Source organism: Mauremys mutica, chromosome 2 (assembly GCF_020497125.1).
Source record: "Mauremys mutica isolate MM-2020 ecotype Southern chromosome 2, ASM2049712v1, whole genome shotgun sequence".
Lineage (NCBI taxonomy): Eukaryota > Metazoa > Chordata > Testudines > Geoemydidae > Mauremys > Mauremys mutica.
In genome coordinates this window covers 119,283,027-119,304,521 of record NC_059073.1, presented here as the reverse complement: position 1 = coordinate 119,304,521, position 21,495 = coordinate 119,283,027, and the positions used below count along the sequence as shown (strand labels likewise).

Below are 21,495 nucleotides of genomic sequence, written 5' to 3'. Positions count from 1 at the left end.
TAGGCTTCTATAAGCATTAAAATCCTCTAATTTTTCCTATGAGAGCATTATAATAGCTGCATGGTCCAAACCGATATCTAATCCACCACTGTATACTAGATTTCAGGGTTTGCTGGATTGGATACAGTTGTTTGGGTGTAAATATATTATTCTGTTTTGTCTATCCCCTCAAGAAAACATCCATCTTTCAAGGTTGATTAAAGAGTCCATGATGTCTATAAAATTGAATAAGGATGGGACAGAGTTTTTATAGAGAAATGGTACAAGTCTCCACATGAGACTATCATAGAGATATTGGTCTCAGGTGAGCCATACAGAGGTTATACTGTCAGCACCAACTAAGAGTTTCCACACCAGGGTTTGCATCAATTTAACTAAACCAGTTTATCTAAACCTATGTAAATTTGTGTGTAAACAAGGCCTTAGATTACAAACTCTTATATTACAAATACTTTGGCCTCATCTGCATGCAGTTTTTTAATTGATTTAACTAAATTGATTTAAATCAGTGGAACCCCTAGTGTAGCTGCAATTATATTTGTATAAAGTTGCTTATATTGGTGTAACATATTTTGGTAAGTATACAGAAATAAATTATACATGCATAAGACACTTTATACCAGTATAAATGCATCCAAACTAGGGAATTGCACCAATTGAATTATATTGGGTTCATAAACTGATGCAGTTAAATTAGTGCAACCCTCTATTGTACAGAAACTGTGTGTAGATGAGCCCTTTGGGCCAAAGACCATCTATAAATGTACAGTACAGTGAAGACATCCCCAATGGAATCTCACTCCTGGTTATTGATGTCCACCTCAATCTGTAGAGAGCATGGAATAATAACTCTGAGAAGTGTGAACTGTTCCCATTCATCTCAATGGAGTGATAACTCAGATACCCAATTATGATCATTTAAATGTCTACAGTTAACTATTTCACTGCTGATCAAAGCACATATAAAAGGCGGTACCTGTTGTTGTTTCCAATAATAAAGAAAGAACTAAGCAGAGATGAGTAGGACATCTGATCTTCCCTAAAGTGGAATCCAACCAAGCAGATCGTGCAAGACTGTATTTTGAACAATCCACTGTGCATGTCATCTCATTTTGGCATCACAACTAGGTAGAGCTTGTTTTATGGGCTGAGTTTGGAAGAATACTACAATACGTACTTATCACAGACACATTTCTTCTACCATAGCTAGATAGTGCATTTGATGGTGGGGATAATGGTGCAGAATAAAGAAGTTCAGAGCACTTTTACACTGTTTCCCCATGATTTCCCATGTTGGTTTTGATAAAATATGAATCTTCCTTTAGAATTCTCATACATTCCAATGTTTGTTTTTTTAGCATAAACTAATATATTATTACAAGAGTCTCTGAATTTTAGTTACTGATCTGGAGGCAGTCTTAACTCTGCGTTAACAAAGTTTGAAATAATAATGCTTACCATGTGTATATATATACTGTTATATTTTCATGACATTGTACAACATTTAACAGATTAAAATATCAGTTGTGTACAGAAACCACTGTCCCAACTGTAATATATTAAGACTTCATTGGCATCTTCTGTCATTGTCATTATTGTCATCTTCTGATTACATGATTAGGTTTCACATTTACACATTTACGAGGCTATCAGAACTCTTTCATAGAATTTCATTGGTTTTATTTAGAGTTTGGGAAAGGGTTCATAATTCCTTATGTAAACTATACTTAATTTTGTTGAAACACATATAATAGACTCCTTTACACTTTTTGACCCACAATTTTAAAAAGCTTTTCAAGGAAGAATGACACAATAGAGAGATTTATATATTACTGATATCTTACAAGTGAAGGGCTGCTTGTCACAAGATTTAATCACACACACACATGAAATTTAGCTTACCTTTCCTACTGAAATGTTTTCTTTGTGAGAATATGAAACCAGGTTTTAATAAACGGATGCAAGCGGTTTGTCTTCAGTCTAACTCTTTATTTTGTAAAACCTTTGATACTCCTTTTCAAATACTGCTCGTGTCCTATAAATAATTTCTAGCAAAAGTGATATTTGCTCTCTTAATTAAAAAAGATACTTCAAAGACATTGCTTTACTAGTTTTAGTTTAAGAAATGTAATAAAAACCACTTCCTGAAAGAATGAACTGGTTCCGCATCTACTCCTTGTGGCATACTCCAGAAATATTCTTAATTTTTCTTTTTTCATAGACTTTTTTTTTTCAGTTGAGATTCCAGTGCAGAAGGTTGCCACGTGTCTTTATTTATTTATTCATTCATTCCTATAATCAGTCCCGTAACTGTCAGCTCTTCCTGGCTTTTCAGGGAAATCCCTAAAATTTGTTTATAAATATCCTTCTACATCACCCTTTAATCTGCTAAAATCTCTCAGTTATACTTTCATTTTGAAAACCATGAAAATGGCCACACCATTCAAGTTGGAGCACTTCTGAACATTTGATGGGCTTGTTTTTGCATGACAATTTATGTTTGTAATTTTCTTAATCTTACCTTTGGTAAAATGGTGTATGGGTCCTCTGTTCTGATGCTGCTTTTCTCATCGCTGCTCATTAATTTAATTTAATTTTGTTAGAGAGTATAACTGATTCTAGCAAGAAGCCAGGTATTCAAAGTTTATAATAGTCAAACTTTGCACTAAATAACATGTTGGTCTCTACGTGTATGTGATGATGAGTTCTGGAACGTTTATTTCACCTTGGTCAGGTAAAAGAAATATAGTATAACAAATTTTGAATTTGAAAAAAAACCCATCGGTAATAGACTGTACAGTAATTTTTGATGGTGAAACGATAGACTAGTTTAGTTCCTAAACTCAACAGCCTGAAGTACTGCATGCCAAACTAACTCTAAAAAAAGTGTTTTCAAAGTGCTAGAAAAGAAGCACTGCATGCCAAACTAACTCTAAAAAAAGTGTTTTCAAATGCTGGAAAAGAAAAAAACCCCAACACTCTCTGTTGTTTACAAGAAAAGAAGTTGATTCACCTCTCACCTAGTTTCTTTTTTGAATACTGATGTCTACAGACTCCATATGTGAAAACTTTTAAAAGCCTCAAACAGTATGTCTGTATGTAAGGATGCAAGTCAGCTGCTGCCTTGGGCACATCGTGCCTATGGTTGGAAGCGTAGTGTACTAATGCTTGGAATGCTGCTGCACCATCAGCAGCAGCTTAAGTGCAACAGGCAACATGGGCTTCTTCCTTTCCTAGTGATTAGACGGCCGGGCTGAATGCGTGGCACCTGGCTGACAATGGATTAAGCAGCAAGAGAGAGACACACACACAGAGCGAGCCCTTCAGCGAAGATACTGCACCGTCTGCATCCCTGACGCTTTATCAGCCACCAGCACTCAACTGCTCTGCGCAGCAGCAGCGTTTCCTCCTTACCACTGGATCTCTGTAATGGAGGGGAGCAGCAGCAGCCAGATGGTACATTACTAGCTAGATCCTTTCTAGTCTGGTAGCTCCCCCCCCTCCCATCGCGCACCTCTCACTTGCTAGAGAAGTTGCCTGTTCTCTCTTGATGTGAATCACCTCCGATTAGAGGGGACCGCGGCTCTTCAGTTAGGAATTGCCAGCTCGCAAAAGTTTCTAGGCAGGAAGCTGGCTCCACGCAACTGGGGTGGAGGAGGAGAGAAAGAAAAAAAGTTTCGCTGACTTCTCTCCTTGGCGGAGCCCCTCCCCGCTCCGAGGGGAGAGCTAGAGATGCTGCTACTTGCAACAGGCTGCTATAGTAGCAGCGGCAGCCCGAGTAACACGTCCCCAGGAGACTAGCAGGAGCAACACGTGATGTGTCTACTTATCAGGGTGAGAGGGAGCGAGGCACAGCCGCGAGTGTGTGTGTGCGCGCGGGGGGGAGAGGGGGAGCGCGCGCGGGGGAGGGGGGCGCCCGCACAGCACCGCTGCAGAGGTGGAGGGGTCCCTAACGGTGCCCATCTTCCCCCCTTCAGGGAGAAGCGGAGGAAGGGAAGTTACTGTGGAGTTGATGAACTTTGCACATCCACAGGAACGCCATTTTGATTCCTTTTTCCGGAACAACTTTGCGTCTCTTTCCCCCCCCCCCTTCACCAACCCATCATCAGCGCATCATGTCTCGACGCAAACAGCCCAGCCCCAGCAAAAGCAAGCGTAAGTACGACCGGACCTTCCTACCTGTGCTCTTAACTCTGTTACAAAGCAGCAGCAGTGGCTAAGTATGAGGGTCTTTTTTTTTTTAAGAGAAAAAACTTTTGGGGAGGGGCGGTGGAGAGAGGGGTTTAGGAAGTTGCAATATTTTTGTTCAAGAGAAAAGTTCATTTTTGATCAACTTTTTAAAAAGAGTGAGAAGTTGGGGGGGTTTCTTGGGTTCCTTTTTGTAAAGAAAAAAAAGTTTGGCTGCCAGTGGTGGAGATGATGATGAGTTTGTGTAGCCTCCCTCTTTCCTTCCACCCCCACCTCCCGCTCCTCCCTCCTGTCCTCTCTCTCCTTTGCTCCTTCTTCCTCCCCCCCCTTCCCTGTTGCAGACTCTCTACCAACCAGCAGCACCAGCAGCAGCGTTTTGCCTGCAACAGGACCTGATGCTCATCCATATTAAACCGTCTGAGCTCAGGAATCTGGCCAGATCATCTCCCCCTCCTGCTGCAAAGTTTATTTTTAACCAGCAACCACCACAATTTGGATCCGGCTGCGAGGAAGAAACCTCTTTTAACCCAACTCATCCCTTCCTCCTAATCTACAGACCCCCCCCTTTCCCTTAGCCTTTTTTCATTTTTATTTCCCCCCCCTTTTTGGGGGGGAGTTGGATTTAAAAAACGTGAGATGAAGGCTCCTCTTTCAAGGTAGAAAACGTTTTATTCTGTACATCTCTGCTAACTTTTCAGCTTGTTTCGTTGATGAAGCATCCATGTGTGTCTTTAATTTGCACTTTGATACCTCTCTTCTCAACCCCCCTCCGCCCTTGGGAGGGAGGTGGGGACCTTGCATGATCATGTGTGTCCTTTCCCCTTCCTGGCCTTTATTTGTTGTTGTAAAGTTACCAACTCTCTGAGTCTCTTCTTTTAAAAGAAGTCTCTGGAGTTTTCACACTTATTAAAAGAAAAAGGAGTGTTGTGTTTGTATTTCTTTTCTTTTCTCTGCCATTATGCTGTGGCAGAGACACATCTGTGTGTGTGCGATGTGGATTGTAGGAGGAAAGAAACACACACATCGTCACGAGTACAGGAAGGAGCCTGGGCAGCATCCGAAATAGGGGAAATAGTTCAGATCATATTTGCTTTTGCCAGTTCTTTTAAAACGGGGTATATTAGCTAATCCCTCGTTTGCTGGACCAGATCTTGCATAGTTCTCTTCTTCGCGCTCCAACTTTTATCCTTTACTCGTGTTGCAATTTTGTATGTGTGTTAATAACTTAAGTTTTAAGATCTCTTGGAATAAGGACTTCTTTTTGTAAAGCAAAGTTTTTCCCTTCTCTCCCCCCCCCATGTTGATGTGGACTAGTCAAGACTCGTCTCTTAGGAAACTGCGACCTTAATCGTTGCTAAGAAGCAGGGGAGAGGTTTTTCCTCTTCTCTCTTCTGTTGATCAGCATATTTTCTCTCTCTGTGGCTAAGTGGGAGTTGCAATGAGGATGCAGATCCTCCTCCTTTGGGCTTAGTAGTCACTACTACAAGAACCTGATTCCCCTGCCCCCCCCTTCTTTCTCCCTTCAGTGTAACAAATAATGAGCCTGCACAGGCTGGGCTTGGCACCATGTCCAGAGTTGGACTTGTTACACACTGTAATATGGGTGCTGGGAGGGAGAAGCAGCAGTGGGAAGCGTGGCTTGTGTTCTGTACTCAACTTCAGTTTTCTAGTTGTGCAACATCGTGCTCCCGATACAGACGCATCTTGTTGTCGGGCAGAGTAGGGGAGACGGAGACGGAGACTAGTTGGAGATGCTTAAACTTTTTAGAGAAGGGAGGGGAGGGTGGTGGATTGAACTTTGTCATGTCGTTGATAAGTTTCCTCTGGCTCCTTCTCTCTCCTCCCTCCCTCCCTTTTTTTTTTTTTACCTCTGAATTACATTATCTTCCTGTGCTCTGCAATGCATCCTTGATGGGTTATAAAAGAGGAGGAGAGTATTTCTCCTTGCTCAGCAGATTTATCCTCCCCTGCTCCTTACTGGGTAGAAGACAGAACGCGAGCCCAGATCCGGATGAGCAGTTCACATTCCATTACGAAATTCTACACGGCTTCAGAGCCACCAGCAGCAGCAGCACCACCAGTACTCACTCACACATAGTTTCTTTTTGGGAGATGGGTGGGGTGGAAAGATTTTTTTTTTAAAGGACTAAGGTGCAGATCTGTTTGGTTGATTAAATATCCAAATTATCTCTTCCTCTGTAGGCTGGATTGAATCATTTAGAAAAAGCAGTGGTAAAGATGAGGAGAATTTGGTTTTGTTCTGTTTTGTTTGTTGCTCCCAGGATGGGTGATAGCTGAAAGGAGCAAAGAGATGCTTTAATCCTATGAAGGAGCCTATTGAAGTGATTTCTGAAAAAAAACCAAAGTAGATCTTAACTTTCACCATCCTATTTTGCATGTCTTATGATTTAGATAAGATCAAGTGTGGTTATGTGCTTCTGTTAAACTACATACTCAACTAGTATCTAAATGTGACTTGGAATAGTGTGGGAGAGAGAGAATAATCGTAGTCCTTTTCTCCAGCCCTTCTAATTCAGACCCTAGATTCAATTACTGTGCTTTTTAAAACAAGTAATTGCTTTTTAACAACTACAGTAGGAGTTGTCAAAGACATAAATTGGCCGGCCATCTCTGAAGTTTATAGTGGAAACCTCTATTATAAGGTTGAAGTTCTGTGTTGAGACCTACTATTTTGAAGCACATAAAATATGTTACCACAGTTCCCTTTTTCCACAGAGTTGTTCGGTGTGTGAGAGAGGGAGCAGTGACTCATGGCCAAGCCAGCCATATTTGTTTTAGGTTTTAATTTTCCCTTTGAAGATTTAGGGGTATATTCTATTGGCGTGCATGCATAATGCCCATTAGCATTAACGGGAGTTAGGTACATCCATGGGAGAATAGATTCCTTTGTGTGTTAGAAACTCAGAAACAGCATGGATCCATCATCCAATCAGTCAGGTTACCACAACACTTCTTTTCAGCATTCAGTGGGGAACACACCTAATGTCCTTACTTGGTACAATGCACTTGTCTGATCTTGATGCTTTTCTCTCTTTTTGATTAGGTTTTCACATTTAGAACTTGACTGGTATCTTGTAGCTTTAAAAAAACACATCATTTAGACAGTTTTTTGTACGCTTTCTACAAGCTTATTTTCATAGGAAACCATTTTTTTTTAGATTGTCATCTCTTCAGTTTACCAATCAATAGTTTTCTTTAGCTATTAATTTATCTATCCTTTAACAATCTTCTTATTTCTTATAAAAACATCTTTATTCTTGCAATAGGGAACTTGTGTTCTTTGGTATTAAAACAGAATATAACACATGCTTTAAAATTTAGTTTCACAAGCTTAGCTGTCCTTTTCTCCAAAGTTTTGAAGTTTAATTTATTAGCAGAGTTCAGTATAGTTGAATGTCTCAGTTTGACTCAGCTGGTACAGGTGGTGCATCCATTCTTAACTGTTTACATCATTCAGTGACCTTTTGGTCATATGGTCTTTATTTTGGATTTGAGGGTCAGGAGATCCCTGAAGTTTCAGGATTGAAAAAGCTGAATGTCTATGTTGTGTGTCAATAGTAATTTTAATAAACTCCTTTTAATACCCAAGGTGAACACAACAGATTACAAAAACTTCTCAGTTTTATTTTCTGCAGTGCTTTTGTTTTTTTTATCTTAAGGATTGTTTCACTTGTTTGGATTAATGGCATAGTATGTTCATAACTGCACCATGAATTTACTCTCTTTTAGTTAGTGAAAACTCTGTTAATTAGAAACATAGTTTGGCCTGTTGGAATTCTTCTTGAAATAAAAATTAATCTTGTACTTGCATTGTATAGATTACAAAAATAGAGAGAGAAATCCCTTTGGTTATATTCATTATCCCTTGTAAAAGTAGGTGGTGCTTAGAAGGTCATAGGATAAGTGTTGCTAAGCAGCTAAACAGAAGGATGCTAAAATTAACCCAAGTGTATTTGTAAGGGATTCTGTTCTTTTTAAGTTTGTAAATAAATTTTTAGTTTACTTACAGTGGTTCTTTTTTAAGTGTCAGACAAAGATCTTGGAGTGAAATCTTGGAAAAATATTTAGGCATATGAGTAAATTTACTTACATAAATAGCCTATTGGGACTACTCATGTGAATAAACTTACTCATGTGCCTAAGTGTTTGCGGGATTTGGCCCTTGATTTGTGCCCTTTAGAAATGTCCTTGAAGAGTTATCTGTTATTCATTGCTCTGTGAGCAACTGATGTATGTTGGATAGCAGCCTGTGCAGACAGACTTGGAAAAAGCTGCACCAAAGATTCTGCAGCAACAAGCAGAAAACAAGTACATTCTGTTTTGTTTAGAAAAGTTTTTAAATCTTTTTCTGTGCAGAAAATCCTCTTAACTAAAATTGTCATCTGTATTGACTTACAAATTTAAAGCGTGTGAAATCATATGACATTATTTTCTTTAAATATTGGCAAGATTTTCATTAAAAAGAGAGAAATATATTACTGAACCATTATTATGAATACATGTCATGAGCCACAGTCTCTGTGATAATGTGACAATACATTCCCCCCCCCCCGCCCCCAACTGATAATCGTTCCATTCTCTTAGAGGAGATTGGCAGTACTATTTTAAGTTCTGCTGAAAGTAGTGAGGATGCCTGCTTTTCACATCTGTTACTCTTTCACCTCCTTTCTAAATTCAAACAAAATGGTTCGTAGTTTGCATTATCACCAATGTTCTTCCTTCCTCCCTCCAGCCCTTCATCACAACTTTAGAATGCATTTCAGGAGAGAAAACTGAAGCTTTGAAAAGGGGCAGAGTTTGTTTGCACTGTGTTCTCTTCATATAATTTTAATTATGACCATGGTGTTCATATACCTACTACAACCTTGCCAAGAAATGTCTTGGGAGATCACATATAGAATTGGGAAGAGGAAGAGTGTTCTCTTCAAGGAAACAATGGGACTAGCCAATTTCTTATTGTTGGCTGGGAGATCTGATTTTGTTAGAGGCTGGTGTTGAAAATTTAAACTGGCTCTTCTGAGGACTGTAAAAGGTCTACTTTCCATTTCTTGTATCTTAGTTAAAACAGCAGTTACAATGATTATGTTTCAGTCACCATATACAAAGATGTTACGGATGAAAAATATTCCCTTACGGGGGATGGGATCCAGACTGAGTAGAAATCCCACTCTCCCGCCTTTCACTGTTCTTCCAGTGCAGAAATCTGATGATAGTACATCTTTGGATGCAAACTAGTCATTAGCATTTCCCACCTTCAAAGTTCTTTCAACCCCACCCTGGCCATCAATTTGTTTCACATAGCAACACTTTAAGGTAGGACATACATGATTTGAGAGGCTACAACTCTTAAGGCAGAACTAAAGCATCCTGTTGTTTGTTTTTGTGCTTATACAAATGATTAACTGCTTTGAAGCTAATATTAATATTGATTTCCTGTGAAATAAAAAGTCCAGTTAACAGGCAATTTGAAAAGATTTTCTCATTTTCACACTCCCATAGCGGTGGAAATGGTTCAGAGTAAATTAGCCTGGAAAGGGCAATAAGATGTGTGGGCCGGATTCTGCTCTCAGTTAAACTAGAGTAAAATTGGCAGAGCTCTATTGGGTCGGTGGAGTTTGTCTGGAATTACCCTGATGTAACAGAACGGAATCTGGACCTCTGTTTTCTCTAGCAATCTGGAGGCATTCCGGTGAATCTTGGTTTTAATGGTACTTCAGCTTTCAGTTTGGCCTGCCTACCAATCAGTACAGTAGTTGCCTGTGAATAGGTGCTTTAGACAACAGAAGTATGTGACTGGGTGGAGACTGTTTATTCAGTGTGATTCAAACAAGTATTTGAAAGCCTCTGTAAAGTCCTAGGGTATGGCTACACTTGCAGCCGTACAGCGCTGCCGCGGGAGCGCTCCCACGGCAGCGCTTTGAAGTGTGAGTGTGGTCGCCGTGCCAGCGCTGGGAGAGAGCTCTCCCAGCGCTGCAGGTACTCCACCTCCCCATAGGGATTAGCTTACAGCTGCACTCCCAGCGCTGGGGCACTGTTTACACTGGCACTTTACAGCGCTGTAACTTGCTGCGCTCAGGGGGGTGTTTTTTCACTCCCCTGAGCGAGAAAGTTGCAGCGCTGTAAAGCGCCAGTGTAGCAAAGCACTGAATAGCTTAGAGACAGAGCAGCTGAATAGCTTAATGAGGATTCACCTGTAGACTCCCTGAGCTCCATCAGGATGGAACTAACAGGGCGGAGAAAAGCTATGGGAAACCCTCTCCCCAAGACATAGTTAGACTTGTGTACTAAATAGGCACTCTGAGGGTATGTCTACACTACGGGATTATTCCGATTTTACAGAAACCGGTTTTGTAAAACAGATCGTATAAAGTCGAGTGCACGCGGCCACACTAAGCACATTAATTCGGCGGTGTGCGTCCATGTACCGAGGCTAGCGTTGATTTCCGGAGCGTTGCACTGTGGGTAGCTGTCCCGTAGCTATCCCATAGTTCCCGCAGTCTCCCCCGCCCCTTGAAATTCTGGGTTGAGATCCCAATGCATGATGGGGCAAAAACAGTGTCGCGGGTGATTTTGGGTAAATGTCATCACTCAATCCTTCCTCCGTGAAAGCAACGGCAGATAATCATTTCGCGCCCTTTTTCACCTGGATTGCCCTGGCAGAGCTTGTTTTGCCTTTTGTCACTGTCACCGTATGTGTACTGGATGCTGCTGACAGAGGTGGTACTGCAATGCTACACAGCAGCATTCATTTGCCTTTGCAAGGTAGCAGAGACGATTACCATCCCTATTGCACCGCCTGCCATTGTAAATTGGCGATGAGATGATGGTTATCAGTCATTTTGCACCGTTTGCATTTGGAAATTGGTGATGACGGTTATCAATCCTTTTGTACTGTCTGCTGCTGTCACGGGTGCTCCTGGCTGGCCTCGCTGAGGTCGCCTGGGGGTGCATGGACAAAAATGGGAATGACTCCCTGGGTCATTCCCTTCTTTATGTTTTGTCTAAAAATAGTCAGTCCTGCCTAGAATATGGGGCAAGTGTACTAGAGAACCAGAGAGCACAGCCACTCTGTGTCAGAGCCCCAGAGATCCCGCAGAAATGATGAGCTGCATGCCATTCTAGGGGGTACCCCACCCGTTGCTTCCCTCCTCCCCCAACCCTCCTGGGCTACCATGGTAGTGTCCCCCCATTTGTGTGATGAAGTAATAAAGAATGCAGGAATAAGAAACACTGACTTTTAGTGAGATAAAATGAGGGGGAGGCAGCCTCCAGCTGCTATGATAGTCCAGGCAGTACAGAATCTTTTCTTTAGACATGAAAGGGGGGGCTCATAGAGCTCAGCCTCCAGCTGCTATGATGAGGATGGTTACCAAGCCTTTTGTACCATCTGCCGGGAATGACTGGGAGTCATTCCTATTTTTACCCAGGCGCCCCCGGCCGACCTCACCGAGGCCAGCCAGGAGCACTCACGGGCTGATGATGATGATGGATAGCAGTCATATTGTACCATCTGCCACCGGGAAGGGGATGCTGGTGTTCAGCGCTGCAGCACCCCGTCTACCAGCAGCATGCAGTAGACATAGGGTGACATTGAAAAAAGGCGAGAAACTATTTTTTTCCCTTTTCTTTCAGGGGGGGGGAAAGGGTGTAAATTGACAACATACACCCTGAAACACCCAGGAAAATGTTTTTGACCCTTCAGGCATTTGGAGCTCAGCCAAGAATGCAAATGCTTTTCGGAGACTGCGGGGACTGTGGGATAGCTGGAGTCCTCAGTACCCCCTCCCTCCCTCCATGAGCGTCCATTTGATTCTTTGGCTTTCCGTTACGCTTCTCACGCAGCACTGTGCTGAGTCCCTGCTGTGGCCTCTGTCTATCATAGCCTGGAGATTTTTTTTCAAATGCTTTGTCATTTCGTCTTCTGTAACGGAGCTCTGATACAACAGATTTGTCTCCCCATACAGCGATGAGATCTAGTATCTCCCGTACGGTCCATGCTGGAGCTCTTTTTGGATTTGAGACTGCATCGCCACCTGTGCTGATCAGAGCTCCACGCTGGGCAAACAGGAAATGAAATTCAAAAGTTCGTGGGGCTTTTCCTGTCTACCTGGCCAGTGCATCCGAGTTCAGATTGCTTTCCAGAGCGGTCACAATGGTGCACTGTGGGATACCGCCTGGAGGCCAATACCATCAAATTGCGGCCACACTAACCCTAATCCGACATGGCAATACCGATTTCAGCGCTACTCCTCTCGTCGGGGAGGAGTACAGAAACCGGTTTAAAGAGCCCTTTATATCAATATAAAGGGCCTCATTGTGTGGATGGGTGCAGGGTTAAATCGGTTTAACGCTGCTAAATTTGGTTTAAACGCGTAGTGTAGACCAGGCCTCAGGGTTGTTAGATTAAGACCTTTAACAGCTTTGATTACAACCTTCTCCCCGACCCAATGTTTGCATTACCATTGTTTTTTGTCGTGGAAGGATATTCAATGTAGTATTTGAATTTCTCTACTTAAATGTTAGCATAGGTTCTTAGCATAGTGCAAAAGAGCTTTTAGGTAACACTGGTGGATTACTTGGATTTTGTTTGTCTTTTCATCACATCAGTTTGGAGGAAGATGTGAGACTCCCATATCTTCCTGGAGGCACAATGCCTGTCAATCAGATCAACTTGATCTCTTTCAAACTATAAACTGGAAACTAATGTGTTTGGAACAAGAAGAATATTCTTTTTTTAAGCTTTGAGGTAAATTTTTCAGATGCTTCTAAGTCCCTTCTGAGGCTGTGTCTACACTGAGGCTGTGTCTGTACTACCACTTTTGTTGGTATAACTTGTGTCGTTCAGGTGTGTGGGAAAAAAACACCCGTCTGAGTGACATAAGTTACACCAACAAGTGCCAGTGTGGATAGACGCCATCATTTATCTTTTGAAGCTGGAAGATGAATGAACTTTAATAGCCAGTTTTTAATGAGTTTCTGTAGGAATTTGGTTCCTTTTTTGTTTTAAAGATGAGGGAAACAAAACATTAAAATGCTAAAAATGCAGGTAGCCTTTGCTTTTGTCATCTGTGTTTGTTTAGCTTGTTTTATTGAGGACACTGCTGAGGATCTTTCCATCTTGTATGTGATTTAAGTGTTCAGAAGCTTGAGGTTTTATACCACACAGCAATTCATATAAATACATTATGCATATTACACCAGTAAACTTTCTCCCATGTATAGGTTGTTGTTTCCATACTTCCTTTTTTAACCCCCTATTTTATAACTTAGCCATAGAGATTTGCTTTGGGTAGTCCTAGCAAACAAAATCTTTCTTCTATTTCCTTTTGAGGGTGGGAGGGATCAATTTAGAAATAATTTTCACAGTTGTCAGATTTGGTTGGGGGAAGCAGGAAGGAATTTACTAAAATCAGGTGGGTTTTTCTAAGATTAGAAAAAAATGCTTGTCTTGACATAAAGAAGTCATTATGATGCCTACTTTCTTTTAGTGTTTTGAAAACCTGAGAAGCAGCCAAGATATTAATGACCCTATACTGTTCTGCATCCATGTGTGGAACTCTACTCTGATGTCTGTGGAACTGCATGCATGCAAAGGGCAATATATGGTGATGAACTTTTAATGTGGTTGCCATGTGTAAATCACGTGCCGTTACAGCTTTTTCCCCTCAACAGTTGTTATCCCATATTCTTTTTACTCTAGTAATTTGCATTACAGCTTGAATGTTTCACCATAGTTTATAAAACTTTTTTTTTGTTTGTTTAAATGAAGATACGAAATTACAGTAAGAATAATTGAATGCTGTAGAAGTTAGAGGTTGAAAAGGCCTAATGGATTATTAAGATCTTCCATTTGCAAATGCAAGGTACACTCCCCAGATGTGGGGTATAAGCTAAATGAGGGGTAACAAGTGCTTTTCTGTGTAGATGTAGTTTACACTTTATGCTATTTGAAACTAATGATCTATTTCTCTTTCTCAAGAGAGAATTTTTTAACATCTCAAGATAGCATTTATTTTTTTCCTAATGAGATGGCCCAAATATGTATCAGTTTTTACATTCATATGACTTCCAAATCAGACTTAAAGTTGAGGCCCTGACAGTTTCTGGTAACTAATCCCACAACACCTTTCATGGCAGATAGGTTACTTTCCTACCCTGTAAGGTCCCATAGCAATGTTTGAATCAGTAAACGTGTTACATCCACTATCCTCATCCTGTTGCAATTTTAGGTACGGTAATTTCTGTGGTTTGTGATTGAGCAGAACTCCTGTTTAAGTCATTGGAAACTCTGCTCCATTTAAGATCTGCAGCATTTGCTCCATTCTGTCTACTTAAACTCCCTTCACTTTTATGGAAGAAACTTTTTTTCTTTCCTTCCTCACCTTTATTATTACTATTTTTTATTTATAAAAAGACCAGACAGCTCTGTAGCTTTGCTGTGCCCAGAATGACTGCCATGCTGTCCCTAATTAGAGACTAAATTTGAGTAGAGGGTGAAGTGATCCATATGTCATAGTGGATGCCTAGTAGCTTATAAGGAAGCCATGCACATTTTAAACACTGCAGGAGGGAACCAACAGAATCTGTAAACTCTGCAGCCCTATTAACTGCAATTCAGGCAGTTTTCAAGCTCTGCTTGCAAAGCTGGTGGAATTTGTAAGCTCTTTAAGTCTAGTTGCTCTGGATTTTTCATGGTTCTTTTTCCGCCTTGAGGGAAAAAAGCTAAGGTGACTCATTTTAAATGCTCAAAAGTCAAAAATGAAAGTTAAGGTTCTCACAGGAACATTAAGTGGGCCATGTTGAACATATGTTGTGGGGTTTTTTTATTCCTGCGTAGCCCTCTCCACCTGACAGCCACCATGATGGGTACCATTTGCCTCTATGCTGCCTCCAAAATGTCTTTCCCCATTCTGGATCCCTGGCAGTTGAGTTCCATTCACAGCTGTCCCTGGAAAAATCTTCTGCAACCCCAGAGGCTGTGTTAACCTTCCAGTGGGTTCCCTGTGGGGAATGATAGGGAGACTGTGTCCCCCAAGGGTCCAGCCTTCCATGGAGAAAGAGTGTGAGAGATATACATGGAAGATTCTTCTCTCTGTGTATGGATCTAAGGGGCTTGTTTTGGGCCAGAGTTTTTATTTCCAGTTTTAAGTAGCTCTTACTCCAAATCCTTCAGTGTGTGGGTTTTGAATCCACTATTCGTATGCAATTGAAAACTAGTAGTCATCTGGTAATATTCAGCACATACAATACTCTGTCAGCTATACTGTAGATGTTGCGTGACCATATAGAATGTTGAGTGACCTCTTGAGGAAGTATTTGCTGGCTCCTGATCTGATCTGGTTTTCTGGAAGCTGCTCTCTTGCATGTTCTGCCTCACTCATTTAACTTACAGTCAGTGTTTCCATGTCTGTGCTCATCGTGCTTCCTTTTTAAAATGTACAGTAAAAAGTCTTTGGACCAAAAATAGTTTGTTCACGTTGGATGGGACGAACACAACCACGCGTACCTGTCACATGCTCAGTAACAGTTCCTAGCAAGTGAATACAACAGCTCCTTCCACAAACGCAAACTAGTATTTGATTATTTAGAGAGCGAGAGTCAGATGTTCTTTGAATAGTCCAGATGACCAATGCAAATGAATGTAACATAAGTTACTACAAATAGTCTCTCAATAACAGCCAAAATAATCCAGAAATGAGTTGCTTTAGTACTCAGTCTAGTATTTCCCAGTGTGTGGGTGTAGACATAGCAAAAAAATCACCAAAATTGGTTCTGTCACCTTATTGGCTGACAGCCAAGAAGTCAGCGATTTAATGAATTAATTGAAGGAGGGCATAGATACTGAATAACTACTTGCTAAAATATCCTATCTTCTTGGTTTTGCTTAACCCATCCTTCCTTCCTCTTCCACTTCTGCAACTTGTTTATCTCCTCCACCTCTTATATCCTAATTCCTAGATTATAAATTTTTGGGGGCAGGGACTCTCATACATTTACCACGTTTGTCCAGTGTCTAGCACAATGTGGACATGACCTAGTAGTCACTACTGCAGTATAAATATTTAATAATAACTTCCCTCTTACCCCTGGAGGTTGTCCTAATCTTGTACTGCTACTGCCCTGGCTTGTGTATATAAACAGAGGACTTTGGTTGCACGAATTGGGCACTTCTCATGAACACTTTGTTCACACATAAAGGAAAGGCATGCTGATTCTCTATGCGGTGGCATCAGTAAATATACATGGTTAATAATCTTTAGTTGGGTAGTGTTTGGTTGTTTTTTTTTAAGTTTTGCAGTGAGTATACTCCTAAAAATTCTGTGCATATTTTAAAACTTCATTGCACATCCATTGGGTTTGTTTGTGTTGTTTTAGGCCCTGATGTAAACATGCCAAGCGTTAAAATCCTGAAATGTAGAGGTTTGAGGAAGAAACTGGAAATAGAGCAGTGTGCCATTCCCTTAATAATCCCGTTGCTGGTACAGTACAGAATTCTACTAAAATATTCACTCTTTCCATTCAAAACCTAATCTAACTTTCATTCCTTGGGGTGCAGCATAAATAATTCACATTTAAGATTTTAAAAAAAAAAAAAAGCATGCCAGCTAGAATGTATATCTCATATCCTGGTTTTATAAAGTGTGAAAGTATATTGAGTAATGGAAATCACTAGAAACAGACCCCCCTAGAGAAGGCTCCATTTTAATCAGGTTACCTGGATTAAACCAAACCAAAGGTAATATATGTGACACTAAGTATTAACTAGTTGAGTTTCAGAACTCCAGCGTTCCATTGTGTCTGGGTTTCTCCCAGTCAAATGCAGTTCAGTGTTACTAGAGCTGGAATAAGCTGATGTCAGATATTTGCCCACAGTGCATAGCAAGTACAGGTTAAACACATATAAGGCCAATGATACTATGACTTGAATGCATGCAGCAGGTTTATTTTCTAAACATCTTTTGGAAAAACGTGACAGCATTGGTACCATATATAACAGAAATGCATCTTCGTTTAGCTTTAACAAATGGATGCATCCTATCAAATTGGACTGTTGAGCATGTTTAGTCATGTTGCTGTAATAAGCTCTGAAAACAGGAATGGGTTTTGCCCTGCTGAGTTCATGAAGACTTTAACGAATTTGACTGGCTTGTTCTAGAAACTCTTTATTATGTTTGCATCAGCCCCTTTCCATTCTGGTACTGGGGCTGGGGAAGGAGGTTGAGAGTTGTGTGTCTCTATAACACGTTTTTTTCTTTAAGTAATGTACGATAGTTTTATTAATCTCAGAGTGTAACAAATAACCATTTTAATGTTTAGTGTTTTTAATCTTTACTGTAAATACAATTATTTTATAGGTGTCTCTCTTCCTGTCATCTCAAGGTGTTACGCGTATTGTGTCTGATGTGCAGCACTTATGTATTTGCATTACTGGTACTCCTTTTCGTCCAGATAAACTGAGCATCAGGAGCCTAACCTGTTCCTGCCCTCTTTCCATCTTCCTGGCGATTCTCTTTTTAAAAAAAAAAGTCTCCTTAAGAAATACGTGAATGTGAAATCTGCTCTGCATGTGTTGGTTATCTTCTTTAACTCTCTAACTGGTAGCAATGCAGAAAAATCCCTTTCAGACCTCAAATATTGTTCATTAACATGTTAGGGATTTAGTGTGTCAAAGGGATAGGGAGAGGGTTATGATACCTGTTGCTTGCGCCTAATCGTAGAGACATTTAAATATATGCATAACTACTCAAATGAGTTGTCAAACTACTTGTGGGTTAAGTTAAATTAAATTTTGTCAGGACTAGGGCCTACTTTTACTTTTCAAAAAAGTTATTTGCGATAAGAGACAGAATCTGCAACCCATGCTCACTGTATGCTTTGTACTTGTTCACACATTGAAGCCAATGAGACTAGTTGAGTAAACACTACTCAACTTGAGAAAGGGCTGCAGAATTTGGCCCATTGGGAGGTGGCTTTGAAGAAACACTGGAATAAATGTTGCTATGTTCTTTACAATTTTGTTAATTAGAGATCTGAAGTATACAAAAACTGAAATGCAGTGTCTGCAATATCTAAACAAAAACTGTGTAGTAGTTCAACAACTCAAACTTTTTTTTTTTTTTTTTTTTAAATTTTGTGCATATTTTGTTAAACGTGGCATACTGGGCCTGGGCTGCAGAGCCACAGTGCTCAGGCGGGAAGATATAAAAACAAAGGTGCCTTTAAAGATTATTTTTTCACTCCCCTGATCCTGATGCAGTGCAGGTTAACTCCCTTTTCTAGGTGTGCTGGCTGCAAATGGTCACCAGGAGTCAAAAATGCATCAGCTGAGGATTGACTTGGCTCCATCTTCTCTAGCCACACCCCTTTGTCCCCACAGTGCTGCTTGTAGGGTGAAGGAGGAATACCATTAGAGTCCCTACAATGTCTCTGCATCACTGAGGAATCCCCTTACGATCATGTGACCTTCCCTGGTCTGGTTAAGTCAGCTCTGTGGGCAGAATAAGCAGTGGTGCTGTACAAAGCAGCTACCCCAGAGAATGCACTCTGTTGCCATGGATTTGAAATGGCAACCTATGGCCATCCTGTCTCCCTGGTATCTGCATCAAAAAAGATACTCATCCTATAGGGTAGGTGTGGTGGATTGTCATTTAAAGGTGACCTGTCATAAGGACAACCTGGGCCTCAGATGTCTGGCAAGAAAATACGGTTGTTTCACTTATGACAGCCAAAACTTGGGGTTAACATTTTGATTGCATCTGATCTGAGGCTGAGAATGAAAGTTAGCTTTCTGCTTCAGTTTGCGTGGAAAGGCTGCCAGTGACCACTTCACCCACCCTGCAGACTTGTGGGCCTGAGGGCAAGGGAGGGAGGGGGAGCAGGAGGGAGCATCACCATAAAGGCAGAGAGCCTTGGCTCTTGGCCATGAGCAGGAGCAGCAACAGCTGTCTTCACAGCCCCAGGAGCCAGTCACTGATGTCAGCATAGCCAACACGCCTTAAACTCTGAGGGGGAGAGGGGGAATGATTGGATGGGAATTGTGTGAAGAAAACAGACGGCAAAACCAGGGGTTGCTTTGTATAAAGCAACCTTTTTTTGTTTGTTCTTATTCTCCTTGATTCCAGGGAGACAGGATGCTCAGGGTGTTAGTAATAAGATGTGGTGAAGCTTTTTACCTTGTAGGTTGACATTTCAAATTCAGTTCAGGGGAGCAGTGAATTAAGGTCCCCTTAGCCGCCAGTTAGCTGTCTGACCTTTTTGAGACGGGTGCACATTGCAAAATTTCCCCCTATAATAGGCACTTGGTAGAGTGGTCCTGGATTGAATATATATGAGAAGTGAATTACCTTTTTATCTGTCTGGGAGTAATTCTTCCAGTTCAGGGCTGAGACACGTTGGCAGGGGCAGCTACATTGCAGGATCTGTTCAGTCTCCTGGCTCTCAGTCCTGCACTTTTCACAAGAAGACTAAATTAGCAGGGTGAAGTGCTGCCGCCCCAATGCTCAGTACAATAATATTGTGCTGGGATGCTGTATACCATACAATGAATGACAAATTTCATTGACAGTCTTTGGGATTTTGTCATGGTCCTCTGTCAGGCTGAAGTTTTTGTTAAGACTCAGGCTAGTTTTACTAATAGGAATAGCACATTGTATATTCATCCAGAAATCTCACAAGTTCTTCATACATTTTAATACATTAGCTGTCCCAACAGCCTGCTCAGGTAAAATAAGTATTATCCCAATTGTTGCAACTGGGAAAGTGCAACAGAGATGCTCCCAGTCTTGTGCCTGAACCAGTAGGTTGTACTTCCTGCCTAGGAAGCTGAACACACAAAACTGTAGGTTCATAGACAATCGTCATTTAATAGATGGCATACAAGTACTAATAGCACTGTGAAATCTAGTCATTGCTAATATATTGGATCTAGCTTCCAACTGATGCGTGGTGGAATATTATGAATTATTTGCATTTAAAAAGTGAGATTTTGTGCTTGTGAAAGGAGACAGGTTGACAACAGTGGACCTTTCTCACCACTCACACCAAAGCCTGAGTAAATGAATGGGCCTTTAAACCAGCCCATGATCTGAAATCAAACTTTGGCCTCTCTCAGATTAATGAGGGAAAAAAGTTTCAGAATTAATGGACCTCTGCTGGAAAAGCCAGGCCAACAGCTCCCCTTGATGTTCAGATATAGGGACTTTGAGTGAGACTGCATCAGCTGACTTAATGCACAGAGCACAAGAATGGAGTCAGCACACTGTCCAGGTCTGAACAAAGAGATGTAGAGGTGTGTGCCCATATTAACCGTATGTTATCTCAAATTGCATCACTGAAACCACTGTAGGAGACAGTGACTGCTGTTCAATATTTTTATTAATGCCTATTACATTACCAACCAGACGCTGCAGTCAGGATTGATGCTAGGTGGTACAGAGACACATACTAAAGCACTGCCCTTGTCCCAAAGAACTTACAGATACAGATTGAAAAGTAGGAGTGACGAAATAGAACACTGCAAGATGGAGCCTTCAGAATAGCTGCAAAACAACCAAGATGATAGTGATAGGTATTCTTTGGTCTTGTCCTGACTAGGATTTAAAGGTATGTTGCTAGAACATGTTAGTCAACTTTCTAACTAACTCTTTTAAAAGTCCAGAGTGGACAAGGCACGCAGCTTTTAACAGCTGTTGAACTGGTTGAGTTAAAGCCTAGGTGGAGTCAAGGGTTCACCTTGAACAGCTGACACCTGTTAAAACTACAACTTGCTGTGTCTATGCTGGGATTTTAACGTGTTAAAAATATACCTTTTTTTCCCTAATGAAGACAAGTCCATAGTCAGACGTCCAGGAATGCTGAGGGCTACAGCCAGGGTTCTCTCTTCACCATCATCTCAATAAACTTGCCCAATAGAGGCAGACTGGACACAGGAAGCCAGCACAATCATAACATGTTTTTTGGTGATGTTTTTCTTTTTCTTTTCTTTTCTTTTCTTTTCTTCAAGACTCGCACTCCCACCCTCCCTTGTAACACTAAGACAAACACACAGAATTAAGGACAACCCTATACATTATGTAATTTATGGGCAGACTTTTAACATCAGGATATGGATAATTGATCAAGGGCCTAATGATTTGAGTGATTCCTGATCCCTGCCCTCCCTCTGAGAGGTATCGTTAATTGACAAGAACTGTGTACCCAGTATTCCATCGGGGGGTGGGGGTGGGGAGCCTGAAGCTCTCCAAGCACAACTAGAACCCTACGGAATGAAACTTGGCCAGACACAAT

The 21,495-nt window shown here is 41.1% G+C and overlaps 1 protein-coding gene and 1 long non-coding RNA gene across 3 annotated transcripts in view; one reads left to right on the top strand and one right to left on the bottom strand.

Moving 5' to 3' along the window:
* The first annotated feature begins 3,326 nt into the window (after nucleotides 1-3,326).
* The window catches only part of RREB1 (ras responsive element binding protein 1), a 151,410-nt gene continuing 133,241 nt past the window's right edge, over nucleotides 3,327-21,495 (top strand). Inside the window, exons 1-2 of one of the 2 annotated variants that reach the window (XM_045005657.1) lie at nucleotides 3,327-3,456; nucleotides 3,978-4,155. In XM_045005657.1, coding sequence (XP_044861592.1) covers nucleotides 4,116-4,155 — 40 coding nt within the window. In that variant the 5' untranslated portion in view covers nucleotides 3,327-3,456; nucleotides 3,978-4,115. Of the gene's footprint in view, nucleotides 3,457-3,590; nucleotides 3,835-3,977; nucleotides 4,156-21,495 lie in introns of those variants that run through there. The other variant, XM_045005658.1, reaches the window with a different exon arrangement.
* On the bottom strand, nucleotides 5,749-21,143 carry LOC123363981. The gene is made up of 3 exons (XR_006576959.1): nucleotides 21,015-21,143; nucleotides 19,554-19,658; nucleotides 5,749-6,482 (listed from the first exon to the last, which is right to left on the bottom strand). It is a non-coding gene; the product is annotated as an uncharacterized LOC123363981 (long non-coding RNA).